This window comes from Protopterus annectens, chromosome 2.part1, assembly GCF_019279795.1.
Source record: "Protopterus annectens isolate FY-2018-M chromosome 2.part1, PAN1.0, whole genome shotgun sequence".
Classification (NCBI taxonomy): Eukaryota; Metazoa; Chordata; order Ceratodontiformes; family Protopteridae; genus Protopterus; species Protopterus annectens.
Window position 1 is genome coordinate 568,192,415 of NC_056729.1, and position 18,155 is coordinate 568,210,569.

The following is an 18,155-nucleotide window of genomic DNA, read 5'->3' on the forward strand; positions in this document are numbered from 1 at the left end:
TCCAGGGGAAGAACATCTTTCAGTTCTATGGTGCTGAGGAATGTCTTTCCATGAGAGCCTCCCAGGAATAGAGGTAGCTGGGGACTCTGTCCCATGCGTAAGGAATGAACGAGGATTAACAATATCAGCTAGAGAAGTTATGTCTATAACGTTCCATCTGTATTGTTGATCCTCGTTCAGTCATTACGACCCTCCCTCCTTCCCCCTCCTGTGGTTTCTAGTGGATCTCACCATCCAGTTCTCTTAGGTTATTTGACCAGAGGTAGCCTCTCCCTTCTTTGACTTGCAAACTCAATCTGAGATAACAGGGAGAAGGGGGATTGTGGGTAAGAGTTTAGCTCAAGGGTTTGAAGCTGACACGAGCTTGGAAAATGGCCGGCTTGATTCAGAGGTCAGAACCGATACCCATGCGTAATGACTGAACGAGGATCAACAGTACAGATGGAACGTTATGGTAAGACGCAACTTCTTTTTCTAGCATGCCTAGGGTACACCATAAGCGAAAAGAAATCACAACTGGTACCTTCTCAAAAGATAGCATTCCTGGGTGCAAGCTTGAATACAACTGCCCAGATGGCTTACCTCACGCCAGACAAACAAAGGCAACTGACTACTTACTTCAAACTGATGGCAACAAAAACCCAATCTTCTGCAAGACAAATTCTTCATGGCATCCTGCATCCTACTAATTCCATATGCAAGACTGCATATGAGGAAACTTCAATGGTACCTAAAAAGTTTATGGAGTCAACATTCACACAGTCTGGAAACTGATTCCCCTCATTCCCTGCCTAGAAAAGGAGTTTCTATGGTGGGCAAAGGCCTCTCACCAAAACATGGGACGGCCCTTCACTCTACCCCCTGCCAACCAAACATTAACAGACGCATCAGATTATGCCTGGGGCGGCCCACATGGCAGGAAGATGCATTTAGGGCACATGGGCACCAAAACAAATGCATCTACATGTCAACCAGAAAGAGATGCTAGCTGTTCAAAATGCCCTAACAGCCTTCAAGGACTTGCTTCATCCAGGACAACTACTGATAAAGACGGACAACACCACAGTCATGTGGTATATAAACAAGCAAGGGGGGTGTACACTCATACCCCCTTTGCAGATTAGCCATGGCACTGTGGGACACAGCCTTGACCTACCAAATACATCTTCAAGCTCAATTCCTGCCAGGAAAACAAAACACTCTGGCAGACGATTTAAGCAGAACCCTTATGGACCCTCACGAGTGGAAACTAAATCCACAAGTCTTCAGTATGATAACGGAGAAATGGGGGAGCCCACACATAGATCTGTTTACCTCTCCTCAAAATTATCAATTGAAAAGATTCTGCACGAGGACTTATCACAGACAAGCATGGAAAGTGGACGCCCTATCCTTCAGTTGGAAAAGCCTATCAGTTTACGCCTTTCCTCCTCTGCCTCTTCTCCCCAAGGTCCTCCTAAAAGTCAGACAGGAGAAACCAAAGATGATACTAATTGCCCCCGCCAATACTGGTACCCATTCTTAAGAAACTTGTCTCAATACCCAGCTTGCATCTTGCCTCAAAGACCACAAATACTGTCCCAGCAAAACAATCAGATCCTGCACAATCAACTACAGACTCTGAACCTGGCAGCATGGCTGATAATGTAGTCATACAAGCAACATCTCTCAGTAAAGCTGTGATGGATGTCATTTTGGAAGCCAGAAGGCCTAGTATTAGAAAATCTTATGTTGACAAATGGAAGAGATTCTCTGCTTGGAATCAAGCACAAGGAACTGATACAGCAGAACCAAATATTCCTCAGATATTGCAATACTTAACTGAGATGCTTGACAAAGGCCTGTCTTTCTCATCAATTAAAATCCATGCCTCTGCCATTTTGGCTCTTTACAATACAGAGCCACCAATCTTTACTCATCCTTTACTAAAGCAGTATCTTAGAGGAGCCAAAAATTTAAGGCCTCCTAGAAGATCACCATTGCCTGCATGGGGCCTCAGTTGTGTTGGAAAAGCTCACCCTGCCTCCATTTGAACCAGCTGCTACCGCTGATATAAAGTTCTTATCCTGGAGAACAGCTCTGCTACTAGCAATTATTTCTGCAAGAAGAGTTTCAGAGCTACAGGCCCTCATGGCTATAGAGCCTTTTATCATATTTTACCCAGACAGGGTATCTCTGAGGTCAAATCCTACTTTTATGCCTAAGGTGGTTTCCAGTGTGGCTCTTAACCAAACAATTTGTTTGCCAACCTTTTATCCAAATCCGCAGAACAAGGGGGAGAGAATTCTGCATTCCTTGGACGTACACAGACACCTAAGATTCTACTTAGGCAGGACTAAAGCTCTAAGAAAAACTGAGCAATTACTAGTGACAGATATGCTGCAGGATCAGAGGACAAGGCTATTTCAAAGCAGACAATTTCAAAGTGGATAAGCCACTGCATCCGTTTCTGCTACTTACACCATGGTAAACCTGTGCCCAAGGGCATTAGGTCTCATTCCACCAGAGCTGCAGCTACTTCAGCAGCCTTTCTAAGGGGAGTACCAACCAAAGACATTCTAGAGGCTGCTACTTGAAGTTTTGTTCACACCTTTACAAAGCATTATCATTCGCCTCTTTACTCTAAATCCAGAGCAGGCTTTGCCACTGCAGTTCTGCAGGGCCTTATAGCCGCTCCTAATGCTGTTTAGCCCCAGCCCCCCAACCATAACTTTGGGATTCTACCCAAATGTAATGACTGCAACAATGAAACACGAAGAACATAGTACAGTTGTGTACACTTACCATAAATGTAGATGTTAGAGTGTATTCACTGTTGCAGTCCAGGTTACCCTCCTGCCATCCCCCTGTCATTCTGGAGTTTATCTTTCCTTCTCTATCCTCTACAACCTATGTGGTATATTTGCTTGTAGATGATGGTCAAGTTTATATTGATGCATGTGTATATATGTATATATATATATATATATATATATATATATATATATATATATATATATATATATATATATTTTTTTTTTTTTTTTTTGCTACCTTTTTGGGGGCACCTGACATCGGGGGCAAGAAAAAGTAAAGAAAATGGTGTTTGCTGCATGTCTTATACCCCTGACATCATGGAAGAGGAGACAGCAACCGACGCAGGACCTAAGACTTTGGAATTCAGGCTGACTGAGGGCAACCTGCCAGCAGATTACCCAAATGTAATGACTGCAACAGTGAATACACTCGAACATCTACATTTATGTTAAGTGTACACAACTGTACTTTCCCTCTACTTCATCTGTCCAAGGGCAATCGCCACAAGTACCCCCCTTCAGTGGACCTGCTCACACAGCCCAATGGGACACAGATACACCCACAGTGGTGGTCTCTGCACCTGTCTCTGTGGTGGATAGGATTCTGATTCATTTTCGATACCTGCAACAAGGACATGCTTTCAGTCCTGCAGGAGGCCAGGAAACCAAACGTAGGAAAATCTCTCCAAGTGGAAAAGGTTTTCCTTCTGGTGTCACAAAGACAGATAGAGCTGCTAGACAGCGATGTGCCTCCAATTCTGTCCTGCCTGTGTGAACTCCTAAAAGACAGGCTTGTCTTTACTCCTCCTTAAAAGCACACCTGTCTGCCATCTCTACCTTCCCATGGAACCTCCACTGGCTTCAAGATTACCTGCCAAACCCTTCCTGAAGGGGGTTCAGCATGTAAGACCTCCCAGGAAACCTTCCCCTCCTCCCTGGGATCTTAATTATGTGCTAAAAAAACTGACATTGCCACCCTTTGAACCGGTTGACAAGGCCGACTTAAAGTTTTGCACGTGAGAAACAGTCCTGCTAGTAGCTTTGACATCAGCCAGGAGGGTCTCAGAGCTGCAAGCCCTTATGGCTGCTCCGCTTTTCCTGGTTGTCCGTTTGGACAGGGTCACCTTGAGAATAAACCCATCCTTCACCCCCAAGGTGATCAATGACCTTTCCTTAAATCAGGCTATCCACCTGCCTGTAATTTTCCCCTAACCCTCAAGGAGATAGTGAGAGAGTCCTCCACTCCCTGGATGTCCACAGACAGCTCAGATTCTATCTGCATAAAGCTAAACCTTTCTGCAGATCAGACCAACTGTGTCTCCCCTTTCACACCAGAGCTCTGGAGAAAGCAGTGGGAAAACAGTTTCTTCCTGGATAGCAAAGGCCGTCTCCTTTTGCTACTCCCACTATGAGAAGACTGTCTCAGGCAATGTCAAGGCCCACTCCACAAGAGCAGTGGCCTCTTCGGCGGGCCTTTTTCAAAGGTCTGGATACTAACTCCATTCTGGAGGCAGCCACCTTGGTCGTCTGTGCACACTTTTTCACCACGCATTACAAGCTGGACAGCATATCCAGATCCAGGGCAGGATTTGCCAGGGCTATTCTGCATGGGTTCCTGCAGTCCTCTACCAGTCCACCCCACAACTTTCAGTGTGAGTTTGAAATCGCCCACTAGTAGAATACTGCAACATTGGGATAGAAGGACATAGGAAAGTTGTGCAAGAACTTATCATATCCATATATGTTCTTCTCTTCCATGCTGCAGTATTCCTATCCTGCCACCCCCCCCCCCTTAACCTTGCACTTGCTCTAACTGGCTCAGGGACAAGCTATGTTCCTCAGAACTAGCTATGTCTGAGGCTTAGTTGATTCTGAGGACTGGTGCATGCAGACGTCACCTTTATGGCCCACGTACCTGCATCTGCGTCAGATGTCTGACACACCAAGTGGGACTGAAAAAGCTTTGGAAACCTGGCCAGACAAGCTGATCAGAAGAAGGGTAAACCCACTTGTAGAATACTGCAACATGGAAGAGAAAGGACATCTATGGTTATGGTAAGTTATTACACAGCTTTCATTTATTGATGGAAATGCTAAATAGGAAGGGGCCTAGTAGTGAACCCTGGGGAACACCTGTTGTCTTCTGAAATGGTGAGTAGCATTTTTGCCATTTAGTAGCTTGTTGCCTGTCTGAGAGATTATTAGAAAAACAGTTCAGGGTGAGAGACCCAAGTTGAAGAGTTTGGTAAGTAGGAGGGGATGGGAAACCATATCAAAGGCCTTTGAGAGGTCTAGGAAGAACGAGAAAAAGTATCCAGTGTCTCGAGCCCTATTTACTGCGTCAAGAAAGGATACGAGAGCAGTACTGGTACTATGCCCTGGCCTGAAGCCATGCTGAGTGGGAGAGAGAATGTGGTTAAGGTAATTGAGAAAAAACGTATGTGAACACATTGGGTTAGGAAACTCTTATCCCCCTAGGACTACTACCTCCCTGGCAGTCCTTTACAGACATGACTGAACAGTGTGTGACTGCCTACATCCCCTCCACCTTCTCCCCCTGTCTACCCGCTTCTCTCTCACCCTATGATGACATATTGTCTCAGACCAGTGGGTCTTATCACTAGTGGAAAAAGGGTACTTTATGACCTGGCATTAAAAACCCATAACAAAAGGCATAACCCCCCCCCCCAAAAAAAAAAATAAAATCTACCTGATTCCCCAGATCATCCAGGATTTACTATCACGGCGTCATAGAGGGTTTTATTCTAGGCTCTTCCTGGTCACAAAACAGGAGGGTCCTTGGAGGCCTATACTGGACCTATCCCTGTTAAACCCTTCCTGCGTGTGCCTTCTTTCCGTTTGTTATCCCTTCAAGCCCCTCTTCCACTGTTGATAACCCGGTGCCTTCATGGCCACTTTGGACTTGGAGGTATACCTCCATATCCCCATCCAGACTTCAGGAGATTTTTGCACTTTGCTGTGTCATCCTCGTACTGTCAGTTTACGGCCTTGCCCTTTGGTTTTTGTACAGCTCCAAGGATCTTCACAAAGCGTCTATCTCCAGCAGTAGCCTACTGCCGAGCAAAGGGCATGCAGATCTACCCTTACCTGGACAGCCTTCTCATCCTAGCAGAACAGGCAAGTACTCTTCAGGCATACCTGCAATTGACAGTGCCTCTCCTGAGAAGTCTGGGGTTTACACTGAACATACTGAAGTCATCCCTCACTCCATCCCAAGACCAGATCGTCTTGTGCTGCAGAATAAGGACCGATTTGATGAAGGCCTTCCTCCCACAAGACAAGGTCACATCTCTGACCAGCTTCTTAGTCACCCACATCTCTGCCACAGAATTTCTCCATCTCCTGGGTTTCATTGCAGCTACTCTTCCTATGCTACCCCTTGCCAGGTTGCACATGAGGAAGTTCCAGTGGTACTTGAAAAATGTTTGGTCCCAACACAATTACCCCCTGGATTTTCAGGAGCCCTTCCTGCCCAGCCTGAAGAAAGAGTTGTGATGGTAGATCCAGCAAATAGTCCAGTACCCAGGCCTCCCTCTACAGTCCACCAAGCCAATCCAATTCATGCACACAGTTGCCTTGGATCAGGGATATGGGGCCACTATGAATGGTCTCGGGTGCAGGCTCAACGGGAGCCCTCCCTCCAGAAAAAACATATCAGTGTGAGGGAAATGAATGCTCTCCTCCTACCTCTAAAGACCTTCCTCCCACTAATACAACCTGGTCCCCTTCCAAGTTTTCACAGACAACACCATGGTGATGTGGTACATCAACAAGCGGGGGACCAGATCCTACGTACTTTGCAGGCTGGCATACAGTCATGGGAGTTGGCCACTAAGTACAGTGCAACACTGCAGGCAGTCTACATCCCATCACAAGACAATCATCAGGCAAATGCCCTGAGCAAGATCGTTCTCTCAAAATCACAATTGGATGTTACACAGGGATGCTTTCTTAGACATTGTTCACCAGTGGGGCACCCCACGGATAGATCTGTTTGTCTCCCTTCAGAACATACAACTAGAGCTATTCTACTCCTGGCTCCCCTCACCACTAGCATAGAAAGTGGATGTCTTTTAAGTGTCTTGGAGGGGTTGTTCCTGTATGCTTTCCCCCCCTTCTCTGTTATCCAGAAAGTCCTGGTGAAAATCCAATGGGGACAGACCAGAAATCTTGTTGGTGACCCCCTTTTGGCTAAGACAGCATTGCTTTCCCCCTTCTATCTGTTTGCCAAGGGCAGTCACCACAAGTTGCCTCACAAGGTGGACCTACTCACACAACAGAAGGGATCCCTGATCGGTCCTCATCTGAAAACCCTCAGCTTAATCCAGTGGATGATAAACTTCTGATCCTTTTCGCACACCTTTATTCTGAGGGGGTGCTATCTGTCTTGCAGGGGGCCAGGAAACCTACTACCAGGACATCCTACTTATCAAAATGGAAAAGGTTCTCCAGCTGGTGTCTTCAAAAGTAACTAGATCCCTTCCAAGCAGTTGTTCCTCTAGTTCTAGCCTACTTGTGTGAGCTCCTAAAATCAGAACTTTCATACTCTTCAGTGAAGGTCCTTTTGTCAGAGGTGAAATTTTTTCTTAACGGGGTTCTCCACATCAGACCACCAAGGAAACCTATCCCTCCTCCTTGGGACCTTAACATTGTTCTGGAGGAACTTACCACTGCCACTTTTGAACCTGCAGCTTCTGCCACTTTAAAGATGTCTACCTAGAAGACTATCTTGTTTGTAGCCCTCACTTCAGCTAGAAGAGTCTCTGAGCTGCAAACATGGCTACTTCATCCTACACTACCTTTCACAGGGACAGGGTTTCTCTTTGTACTATTTTTTTTTTATTTTTATTTTATTTAACATTTGTTGACCAGGAAAGTCCGACTAGGTTCCTCAGATCCTGTTTTCAGCGGAGGCCCGGGGAGAAATGCTCCAGAAGCATGTTTTTAGAATGTGGGAGGAAACCGGAGTACCCGAAGGAAACCCACGCGAACGCAGGGAGAACATGCAAACTCCCCACAGAAGGCACCCCAGCCGAGAATCGAACTGGAGAACCTCTTGCTGTGAGGCGACAGCATTAACTGCTGCACCACTGCGCCGCCGTACTAACGCCTCATCCGTGCCCAAAGTGGTCAACAAATCACCTTCTTCCCCTCCGCACAGAATGACGGTGAGTATGTGCTCATTCTCTCTATGTTCACAGGCAACTGAGGTTTTATGTGGGCACAACCCAAGGGCATTAGAAAGTCCAACCAGCTCTTTATATCATTTCTCCCCAGGGCCCTGGGGAAAGCTGTATCCAGACAGACAGTATCCTCCTGGATATTCAAAACTGTAAACTTCTGTTACTCCTTCCATGGCAGTGTGTTATCTAACACTGTTAAAGCACATTCTACTAGAGCAGTGGCCTTTCTCAAAGGATGGATACAGCCACTATCTTGGAGGCAGCCACGTGGTCTTCTGTACATACTTTCACCCAGCACTATAAATTAGATAACATCTCTACAGCCAGGGCAGGATTTGCAAAGGCCATCCTGCACGGATTCCTGGAGACTGCTACCTCTTCCTCCACCCTTTGCTCTGCTTAAGCTGTGGTACTCTCCTACATGTGAGAATACTGCAACATGGAATCGAAAGACCTAGATTAGTTGTGTAAAATCTTACCATAACTGTAGATTTCCTTCTCTTCCATGTTTCTTCCCTCCCTCCTATTCCTCTAAAGGACCTTTTCCCTCTTTGGATGACATCCTTCCTGTATCCTTAAACTATTGTCCGACTGGGCAGTTAGTTCTGAGGTCTGTGCTGTGTATGTCACATTTATGGCCCACGGTTTATGGCCCTGCGTGTGATCCTATGCAGATAACAGCAACCAGGCTTAAGCTTTGGTAGAGGAGCTCGACATTCAGGTCGACTGAGGTGGAAGATCCCTCATGTGAGAATACTGCAACATGGAAGAGAAGGGCATCTGTGGTTATGTTAAGATTTTCCACAACTAATCTTCCTACGGGTCTGGATGGGGGAAGACTACATATAAATGGTGATGCAGGTTATTCTAGCTCCCAGAACTTGAAGAATGGGAGCTTTGATCATCTCTGTGGTGTAGATGGATTGTTGTGTCTTTCGGCTTTTCCCTGTTAGGGGTCGCCACAACGGAACTCCGGTCCAATAATTATTGGCAGTAGATTTTTTTACGTGCCGGGTTGCCGGCCCTGAAGCACAACCTTCAACGAAGGTACACCCATTCAAGCACGTCTCCACACAGAAGACGCTCTAGCTGGGAATTGAGCAGGACGTTTTACTGTGAGGCTGCAGGTGACCAGAGTTGGAATACCTGCCCATCCTCTGTGTGCATCCTGGATTGCCACAGGGGTGACAGCAGGAGCACTACTTTATTACCTAGTGAGTTTGAGCCTTTGGGGAATTCAGTATGCAGAAGCATGCTGCTCTAAGACAGCACTGTTGGAGCTTTGAGGAGCTGCCGCGAGGGGTATTCTAAGTGGTGGGATAAGCTGCCCTTAGGGGGTGGGCCAGCTTGCTGGTCCCAATCACCAGACTTGCTGGGGAATGGAGGGAATGTTTCTGGACAGGAGCAGATGGGCCTTGGGGCTATCACCTAGCCTTAAAGTGATCCCTGCCACATTGATCCCATGAAGAAGGTAGTATAGTTGTAAAGACAAGTTGCCATAATTACAAATGTTCAGGTGTGGTCACTGTTGCAGTTTTTTCTCTTTCCTTGTCTCCCCAATGCAGTGGAACTATGAGATTGTTACTGTTGAACCCCTGCTGTACTTGTTCAGATTCCCTAAGGAGGGTTTGAGTTCATGTCAGTCTGCATCCCTGGGACAAATTTGAACAGTAGTCTCTGATGTGGACACGACACTGCCCTCCTGATTGGCAACAGAGAGCAAAAGATGACATCTATATGCTGGGTTAAAGTTCATGGTAAGGCAGCATCAGTCAAGCCATATGGGGAGAGATGCTTAGTTCTGAAAGTCAGGCCAGATGTTGAACTTGTCCAGTAGCAGAGAATCCCCTAAATGATGACTGCAACAGTCATCACATTTGTACTTCTACGGTTATGTAAATTGTCAGTACAGCTGTACTTCACCACTGCTGTCTTGTAACCATCACCTCCATCATTTTAGTCCTGTTCCTTTGGATAATTAGTACTTCGGCAGTGATCCTCATATTGAAGGTGGTACTTGCACATTATCGTAAGAATAGATTTTTGGAGTATACTAATTGCTTCTGTAATGTAAGCTCCCTGCCAGTTTTCCCCTTTGGAGGAGGATGGGAGCCTGGACCTGTGAATGTCCTGTCCCTTCTGCGAGATTAATTGTAGTCAGAAATTTAAGATTTTCCCATGGAGTCTTTCTGGGTTGTTAGTGGATTTGCAGAGCTGTGATCTTTTAACTTTGTCAGAGAAGTGAACTCCCCAGGTGTTCCTTGGCTTTTTAGGCTTATGACCAAAGAACATCACACATCCCTGTCTTGGGTACACTTGCTTGTAACATTCCTCCCAGAAGAGAACTGAAAATTACATATTTTGCTATCCCTTTTTTTAATCCTGTATCTAACCTGTGTCCTGGGAAGGGAGGAATTTATCTCCACTCTTGGTATATTAAGAAAGCTCTATAAGGTCAGATGTTCAGCTAGGGTTAATTTCCATGGGTAGTGATTAAGTGTCACCTTGATAGTTTTACTGTAACATCTACTGACCTAGTAAGTGTGCTTGCACAACTGTAAATTACACTCTAAGGAAAACCAAAGAATGTTCAAGCTGAGCTCCTGACATTGGATTGACTTAGAAGATGAGTGGTACTGCATGACAAATTGTACCAGTAAAGGCAAGAAGAGAATGCCCAAATGTGAATGGCTTAAGTACTACTGTCAGAGATCTGCTGTTTAGAGTTTCTGCCTATTAAAATGTGATTTTTTTTGCATTGTTGTTGACAGAAATGTGCTTACAACCTCGTCATCACTACTGTTGGCTATACTGGTGATTGTACTTTGAACTATCTGAAGTGTTAATTTCTCAAATGTAAAATGCATTTAATTTTAGTTGAGGACTTGTGTGGCTGAGATATAAGTACTTTTTAGTAGTCGCCTTTGCTGTTTTACAAGGTACTTTAACTCTGATGTCTTTGTACCCTTGTATTTTTTTTTTTTTAAGAAATGTCCAACAGTAGGGATGGACTTGTTAACACTTATCCTACCTACTTTGTTTAATCCCTGTTTTAATTATTGTATCACATTTTTTCCTCTATAGGTGAAGAACGTTATCTTTCATGCTGTGAAAGATTCCATTGCCATTCTGAAAGCAAATGAGACAAGTCTGTCTAAACCGTAACTCAACCACCAATTATCCAGATGAGCATTTTTGAAAGAACTGTACAAAAAGCATTGCATAATGCTCTGAGTAAAGTTGTATTTCCATTTGAGATTTGAGAAATGAAAATTACAGGAGGAATGAATGTCTTAAAGTCACAGATTTGACAAAGAAAGCCACTTCTTGATAGTCTTCATGCACGAAAAAAGCTGCATTATGTCTTTTTGATTAGTTCAACTGTTACCAGAGCATCTTTGTACATAGTGACTGTAACCTCAGTTACCATTTCAAACAAACCAGTATTATGGTGCTGTTAACCATTTGAAATACAGTTTATAAATTCACTCCAAGAACAACATTGTCTTGTTACACTACTACTGAATTGTTTTTCCGGGTTGTAAATTAGTGTACCAAAAGAAAATGTGTATACCTCTTCAGTAGCTCTTGATGTACTTGACACTTGCTTCCAGATGTTCATACTGGGCTGACTGTAAAATAATCTGTAATTCTTAATGTACATTTGAAGTATAAACAGGTTGGTTTTGGTGGTATAAGCCTATTTAATTGTAATACTGTGTACATGCTCATTGGGGTCTAAATTATGTTGACATAAGGATCATCTGTGTACCAGTGTAACAAGATGTTGAGAAGTGTACTTAAAACACAAAAGCTGACTAATGGTTGTCTAACAAAACAGGTTTTAATATTTCGTTTGATTTTAAATCACACTAGATCCATTTAAGGACAGCTAGCCATACAATGAAGACTAACCTGAGTTGTAGATTATGTAGAATTGTCTTAGATTTTTGAGTAGTACAAAAACAATATAGCTCTTTCAGGGGGTTTGATCATTTCTCTGCAGTTATATTCACAAGTGAATGATAAAAACTGCCTGCAACAAAAAGCACTGATGTATTTTTTTTTCTTTTTTTTCATTAAATTACTTAAAAATGTATGTGTATTTCACTTTAGTAACCAAAAACTAAATTGTTGATTTGAATGGGGGAGGGTCTTTCATGAAAAGGCATTGATTTAGTCAAACATTTGTAGGTAGTTTGTGAAAGAGTGCTGTTTAACCATTTCTAGGAGGATAGCCTGAGACCTTGTTGAAGATGGGGGAAGTTCCATTTTAAGATCTGTATGCTTTCATATGATTTTTTATTATTATTAAACCAATGTTGTAATTTTGAAAAAAAAAAACTTGTGTATCTTGCTTTTAAAGCTGTATCCTTTTTTTTTTGGGGGGGTTTGATTCTCAAGCGGTTTGCAATGCCTGTAAGCATCAGTCACCACTAGGGTTAATTTGAAAATTTTCTAGTGATGTTTCTAAAGGTGTGTCACCATCCATAATTATCACCTGTTCACTTACGCCCTGTTCAGCTCTCTTCCAGCAGTTGATTCTCTCTGGGGTTTCTGCAAAAGTGTCCATGTAATTCATATTTTCTAAAAATCCTTTTTTTATATTTTTGTGTCATAGCAAACTTTAGGAGGTAGTTCTATTTTCCTTGATTGTTGCTTGATCTGTATGGATTTGGCAATGGATAAGTTCAAAAAAAATTTAGTGTTGAAGTAATGTGTAACAGATGTTCATCATGTTTCACTGTTGCAGTCATTACACTTGAGTCATTACACTAGGGTTATCTTGCAGGCAGGCTACCCGCAGTCGGCCTGAATTCCAAAAATTCCTGGTCCAGCGTCGGTTGCTGTCGCCTCTTCCCTGACATCAGTGCGCCAGGGGTATAAAAGATGCAGCCGACGCCATTTTCTTCAGTCTTTCTTGCCGCGCGGTGCCCGAAGCAAAAGCAGTTCGCAAGTGCCAGTCGGCCGACTCCTGAGATTTTCAAAATTGAATTTCAGATCCAAAGTCTTTAATAAAGCTAAGTAACCCGTTGGGGAAACGTTTTTCTTGCACCAGACCGATGTCAGAAAACATTAACAATTGTATTTCTTGTGGGAAGCAAATACCTCATAAGGATCTTCATTCTTACTGTATTCCTTGCCTAGGCCCCGACCACGACATTGCTAGTTGTTGGTTTTGTGCTAGATTTAACCAACGCACGATTAAGCATCGGAACGATTTTGCTTTTCATCACTTTGGCTGAAGGTTTAACTATATAATGCCATTGGAACAACTGACCGGAATTCATAAAAAGCGCAAGGATAAAGAAAAGGACGGGCATCCAAGGTCCAAAACTGACGCCTCTTCTAGGCCGGTCGCCGGTGCTCAGTGAGGCGCTTTCGCAGCCTCTGACTCCCGCTACCTCAGAGCCACAGGCTGCCTCCGACTCCCACGTGGAGACAACTAGGCCTCTGGGATACTCAAGGTATTGGCCCTTCGGAAGTTAATCCCTCAGATGGGTCCGGAGCCACTGAGCAGGCATCGGCTTCTGAGGGTGTTTTCAGACCTACACAACTTTATATAAAGCTTACTTCAGCATCCAAGACAAAGTCTAAAACAGTTTTAAAGACAAGGAAACAAGTACAGCATTCTCCAGGACAGACTTCTATGCCTAAGAAACAGATGCTCAAAGTGGCCGAAGACCTAATTACTTTGATCAGGGGTTCCCATCCCCCTCCTGGTAAGAGACCTAGGCAAGATACTGAATATGATTCCTCTGATCAGGTTTCCATTTCCTTTGATTCCTCTTCTGAACAGGGATATTCTATTCCTCCCTAGGAGGATTCCAATGCTGAAGATTCTATTCCTTCAGCTTCTCCTCTTGAGGATTACTCATTTGGGGAAACCCTGCATACCATGAGGGAGCATTTCCACTGGGAGAGCCAAGACTATTCAGATTCTAAGAAAAGGCTTAGAGACTTTCTTTTACTACCTCAACACAGACCTCTTGCAATTCCTCCTGTTCTATACATAGTAGATGATGATGTATTTTCAGAGTCCTGCCTGTCTCCAGAGACTCTACCTCCTGTACCTGTTAAGCCGGACAGATACAACAGGGTTCCAGATTCCCATAAATTTCTATATAAAAACCCTGCTGCTGACCCAGAAACTATCTCACAGGGTCCCAAAGGGGTCAAGGTTGCTACTGCTAAAAACCCTGTCCCCTCAGATAGAGATTCTAGGGCTCTGGACAGATGGGGGGAAAAAAGTCTACACTTCTGCTACCTTGGCTGTAAGGGCTTTAAATCGTCTGTTTCATATGCTCAAATATCAGCAATACTTAATGTCTTTGTTAAAACAAAAAATTTGACAAATTCTGAATGTTCTGAGAACAAAGATTTTCAGGATTTATTGCATGCAGCTGAACAAGTGGGAAAACATACTTTGCATTGTGGTTATGATTAACTGGAGGCCTCGTGCAGGGCCGCTGTTACAGGTTCTGTTGTTAGAAGGCATGCTTGGTTAAAGGAACAGAATCTGCCTGATCATGTTAAAGCAAAATGATTGGATGCTCCTTTACAGCATGATACTTTGTTTGGTGTTAAGGCAGAAGAGGTGTTGAAGAAAATTGAGGATAAAGCTAATTCTATGCAGACAGTAAAGGATTTCATACAGGTACAGCCACCCAGATTTAGCAGGAACTGGCCTTCTAAGAATTGGTCCTTTCCAGTGTCAGACAGGCCACAAAGAGGCAGATTCAGATGCCCTAGAGGCAGGCAACAGCCCCAGGGCTCATACAGGTCCAAACAATGGGGTGCTTCTACCTCCCAAAGCTGAGAAGACAAATCACAGCCTTATAGGAAACAGTCCCAATGACTTTCCTCTGCCAATGCCAAGCACTTATCTTTTGGCAGCACCCTTAGGGGGAAAGCTAGCACTTTTTTCACAAAATTTGCACAGGACCACCCAGGACAAACGGGTCTTAAATATAGTCTCTCATGGCTACAGGTTCCACTTTCACACCCTTCCAAAGGCAAAAGGTATGCCAGACTTGCCACACAATCAATGGGCAGAGGCACAAAAACATGTTTCATCTCTCATGGACATGAGGGCTATTCAGCCAGTGCCACAAGAGCAGGGCAAGGATTTTACTCAAGACTTTTCTTAGTACCAAGAAAGGACAAAGCCTGGAGACCAATTCTGGACCTGTCTATTCTAAATACTTTTCTGGACGTTCCAAAATTCAAAATGTTGACTCTGCAGCAGCTTCTGCCCATGCTGGGCAAGAAGACTTGGCTTGTAACTTTGGACCTCAGAGGCATACCTGCATGTCCCAATCAGACACTCTTGCAGAAGATACCTCAGATTCATAGCTGGCTCAATGCACTACCAATTCTCTGCACTGCCCTTTGGCTCATCTACTGCACCCAGGGTCTTCACAAAATGCCTGGCACCAGTGTTTGCATTTTGCAGACAGAGGAATTCAAATATATCCCTACTTGGACGACTGCCTTATTCAAGCAGAGACCAAAGACATTCTAGTAAAGCATCTGGCGTTTGTAAAAAGATTACTAATTTGCCTAGGGTACACAGTAAAGAAAAATAAATCAAAACTAGTACCCTCTCAAGAGATAATATTCCTGGGTACAAGCTTAAATACAACTGCCCAGATGGCTTATCTCACGCCAGACAAAGGCAACTGACTTCTTTGAAAACATGGCAACAAAGACCCAGTTATCTGCAAGAAAATTTCTGCAGGCTCTGGGCTACATGGCATCCTGCATTCTACTAATTCCATATGCAAGACTGCATATGAGGAAACTACAATGGTATCTAAAAAGTGTTTGGACACAACACTGCCACAGCCTGGAAACATTAATTACTCTCATTCCCTGCCTGAAACAGGAGTTTCGATGGTGGGCACAGGCCTGTCACCACAACAAGGGACAGCCATTCACTTTACCCACAGCCAGGCAGACACTAACAACAGATGCATCAGATTATGCCTAGGGGGCACACATGGCAGGAAAATGTATTCAGGGCACATGGCCCACAAGCCAAATGCATCTTCATATCAATCAAAAATAGATGCTAGCTGTACAGAATGCCCTGACAGCCTTCAAGGACCTACTTCATTCAGGACAACTGCTGATAAAGACGGACAATACTACAGTCATGTGGTACATAAGCAAGGAGGCACACATTCCTACCCCCTCTGCAGACAAGCTATGACTTTGTGGAGCACAGCACTGACTTATCAAGTACACCTGCAAGCACAATTCCTGCCAGGAAAGACAAATACTTTGGCAGACGAGCTAAGCAGAAACATCATGGATCCTCACGAGTGGAAACTAGATCCACAAATCTTCAGCATGATAACAGGGAAATGGGGATGCCCAGACATAAATCTATTTGCCTCCCCTCACAACTGCCAGCTACAGAGATTCTGCACTCGGACTTATCACAATCAAGCATGGAAAGTGGACGCCCTTTCATTCAGCTGGAAAGCCCTTACAAGTATATGCCTTCCCTCCTCTGCCTCTCCTCCCCAAGGTACTCCTAAAGGTCAGACGAGAGAAGCCAAAAATGATCCTGATTGCCCCAGACTTGGCCATGCCAGCACTGGTACCCAATCCTAAAGAGCTTGTCTCAAGGCCCAGCCTGGACATTACCTCAAATTCCTCATTTGCTGACCCAACAGAACAATCCGATCTTACACAGCCAATTCAGAACCCTAAATCTGGCTGCATGGCGGATAAAGTAACCATTCAGAACACACCTCTCTCTAAAGCAGTTTGGATATTATTTTGGAGGCCAGGAGGCCCAGCACCAGAAAATCTTATGCAGAAAAATGGAAGAGATTCTGTGCTTGGAACCAGGCACAAGAAATTGACACACTTTTACCAAATATTCCTCAGATTTTACAATACCGAACTGAGATGCTGGACAAAGGCCTATCCTTCTCATCAATTAAGATCCATGCCTCTGCCATTTCAGCTCATTACAATACGGACCCACCTATTTTTTCTCATCCACTGCTAAGGCAGTATCTCAGAGGCACCAAAAACATAAGACCTCCAAGGAGAGCTCCAATACCTGCATGGGACCTCAATTTTGTCTTGGAAAAACTCACACTGCCTCCTTTTGAGCCAGCCAATACAGCGGAGACAAAATACTTATGGAAAACAGCTCTTCTCCTAGCAATAACTTCAGCAAGAAGAGTCTCAGAGTTACAGGCACTAATGGCTGTGGAACGTTTTATTATTTTCCATCCGGACAGGGTTTCTCTAAGGACAAACCCAACATTTATGCCTAAGGTAGTGTCCAGTGTGGCTCTTAACCAAACCATACATTTGCCTACCTTTTATCCAAACCCGCAGAATAAGGGGGAGAGACTTCTGCATTCTTTGGACATACACAGACAGCTACGCTTTTACTTGGACAAAACTAAAGTTTCAGAAAGACTGAGCAACTCAGTGGCATATGCTGCAGGATTGCAAGGAAAAGCAATTTCAAAGCAGACTATTTCAAAATGGATAGGCCACTGCATTCGTTTTTGCTATTCACAACATGGCAAATCATTGCCTAAGGGTATTAGGCCACATTCTACCAGAGAAGCAGCCACTTCAGCAGCCTTCCTCAGAGGAGTACCAACCAAGGACATTTTGGAGGCTGCAACCTGGACTTCAGTGCACACTTTTACAAAGCACTACCACTTACCTCTCTACTCTAAATCCAGAGCAGGCTTTGCCACTGCAGTTCTGCAGGGCCTCATAGCCACTCCTAATTCTGTTTAGGCCCAGCCACCCAACCTCAGCTTTGGGATTCAACCCAAGTGTAATGACTTGCAACAGTGAAACACAATGAACATAGTACAGTTGTGTACCTATCATAAATGTAGATGTTCGAGTGTATTCACTGTTGCAGTCCAGGTTACTCTCCCACCATTCCCCTTTCATTGTTGGAACTTACCTGTACTTCTTTATTCTATACAATCTATGTGGTGTATTTGCTTGTAAATAAAGGTTATGTGTATGCTTTTTTATGATCAGAATTTTTTAGCTTACCCTTTTGGGGGCACCTGACATCTGGGTCAAGAAAAACTGAAGAAAATGGCGTCTGCTGCTTCTATTATACCCCTGGCGCACTGACGTCAGGGAAGAGGCGACAGCA

General features: G+C 44.2%; 1 protein-coding gene across 1 annotated transcript in view; it reads left to right on the forward strand.

The window, feature by feature from the left end:
* Positions 1-11,595, forward strand: part of KDM3A (lysine demethylase 3A) — a 2,231,127-nt gene extending 2,219,532 nt beyond the window's left edge. The window contains exon 27 of the mRNA XM_044063465.1: positions 11,084-11,595. Within this exon, the coding sequence (XP_043919400.1) occupies positions 11,084-11,164 (81 nt within the window). The 3' untranslated portion in view covers positions 11,165-11,595. The remainder of the gene's footprint in view (positions 1-11,083) is intronic.
* The last annotated feature ends 6,560 nt before the right edge of the window (positions 11,596-18,155 follow it).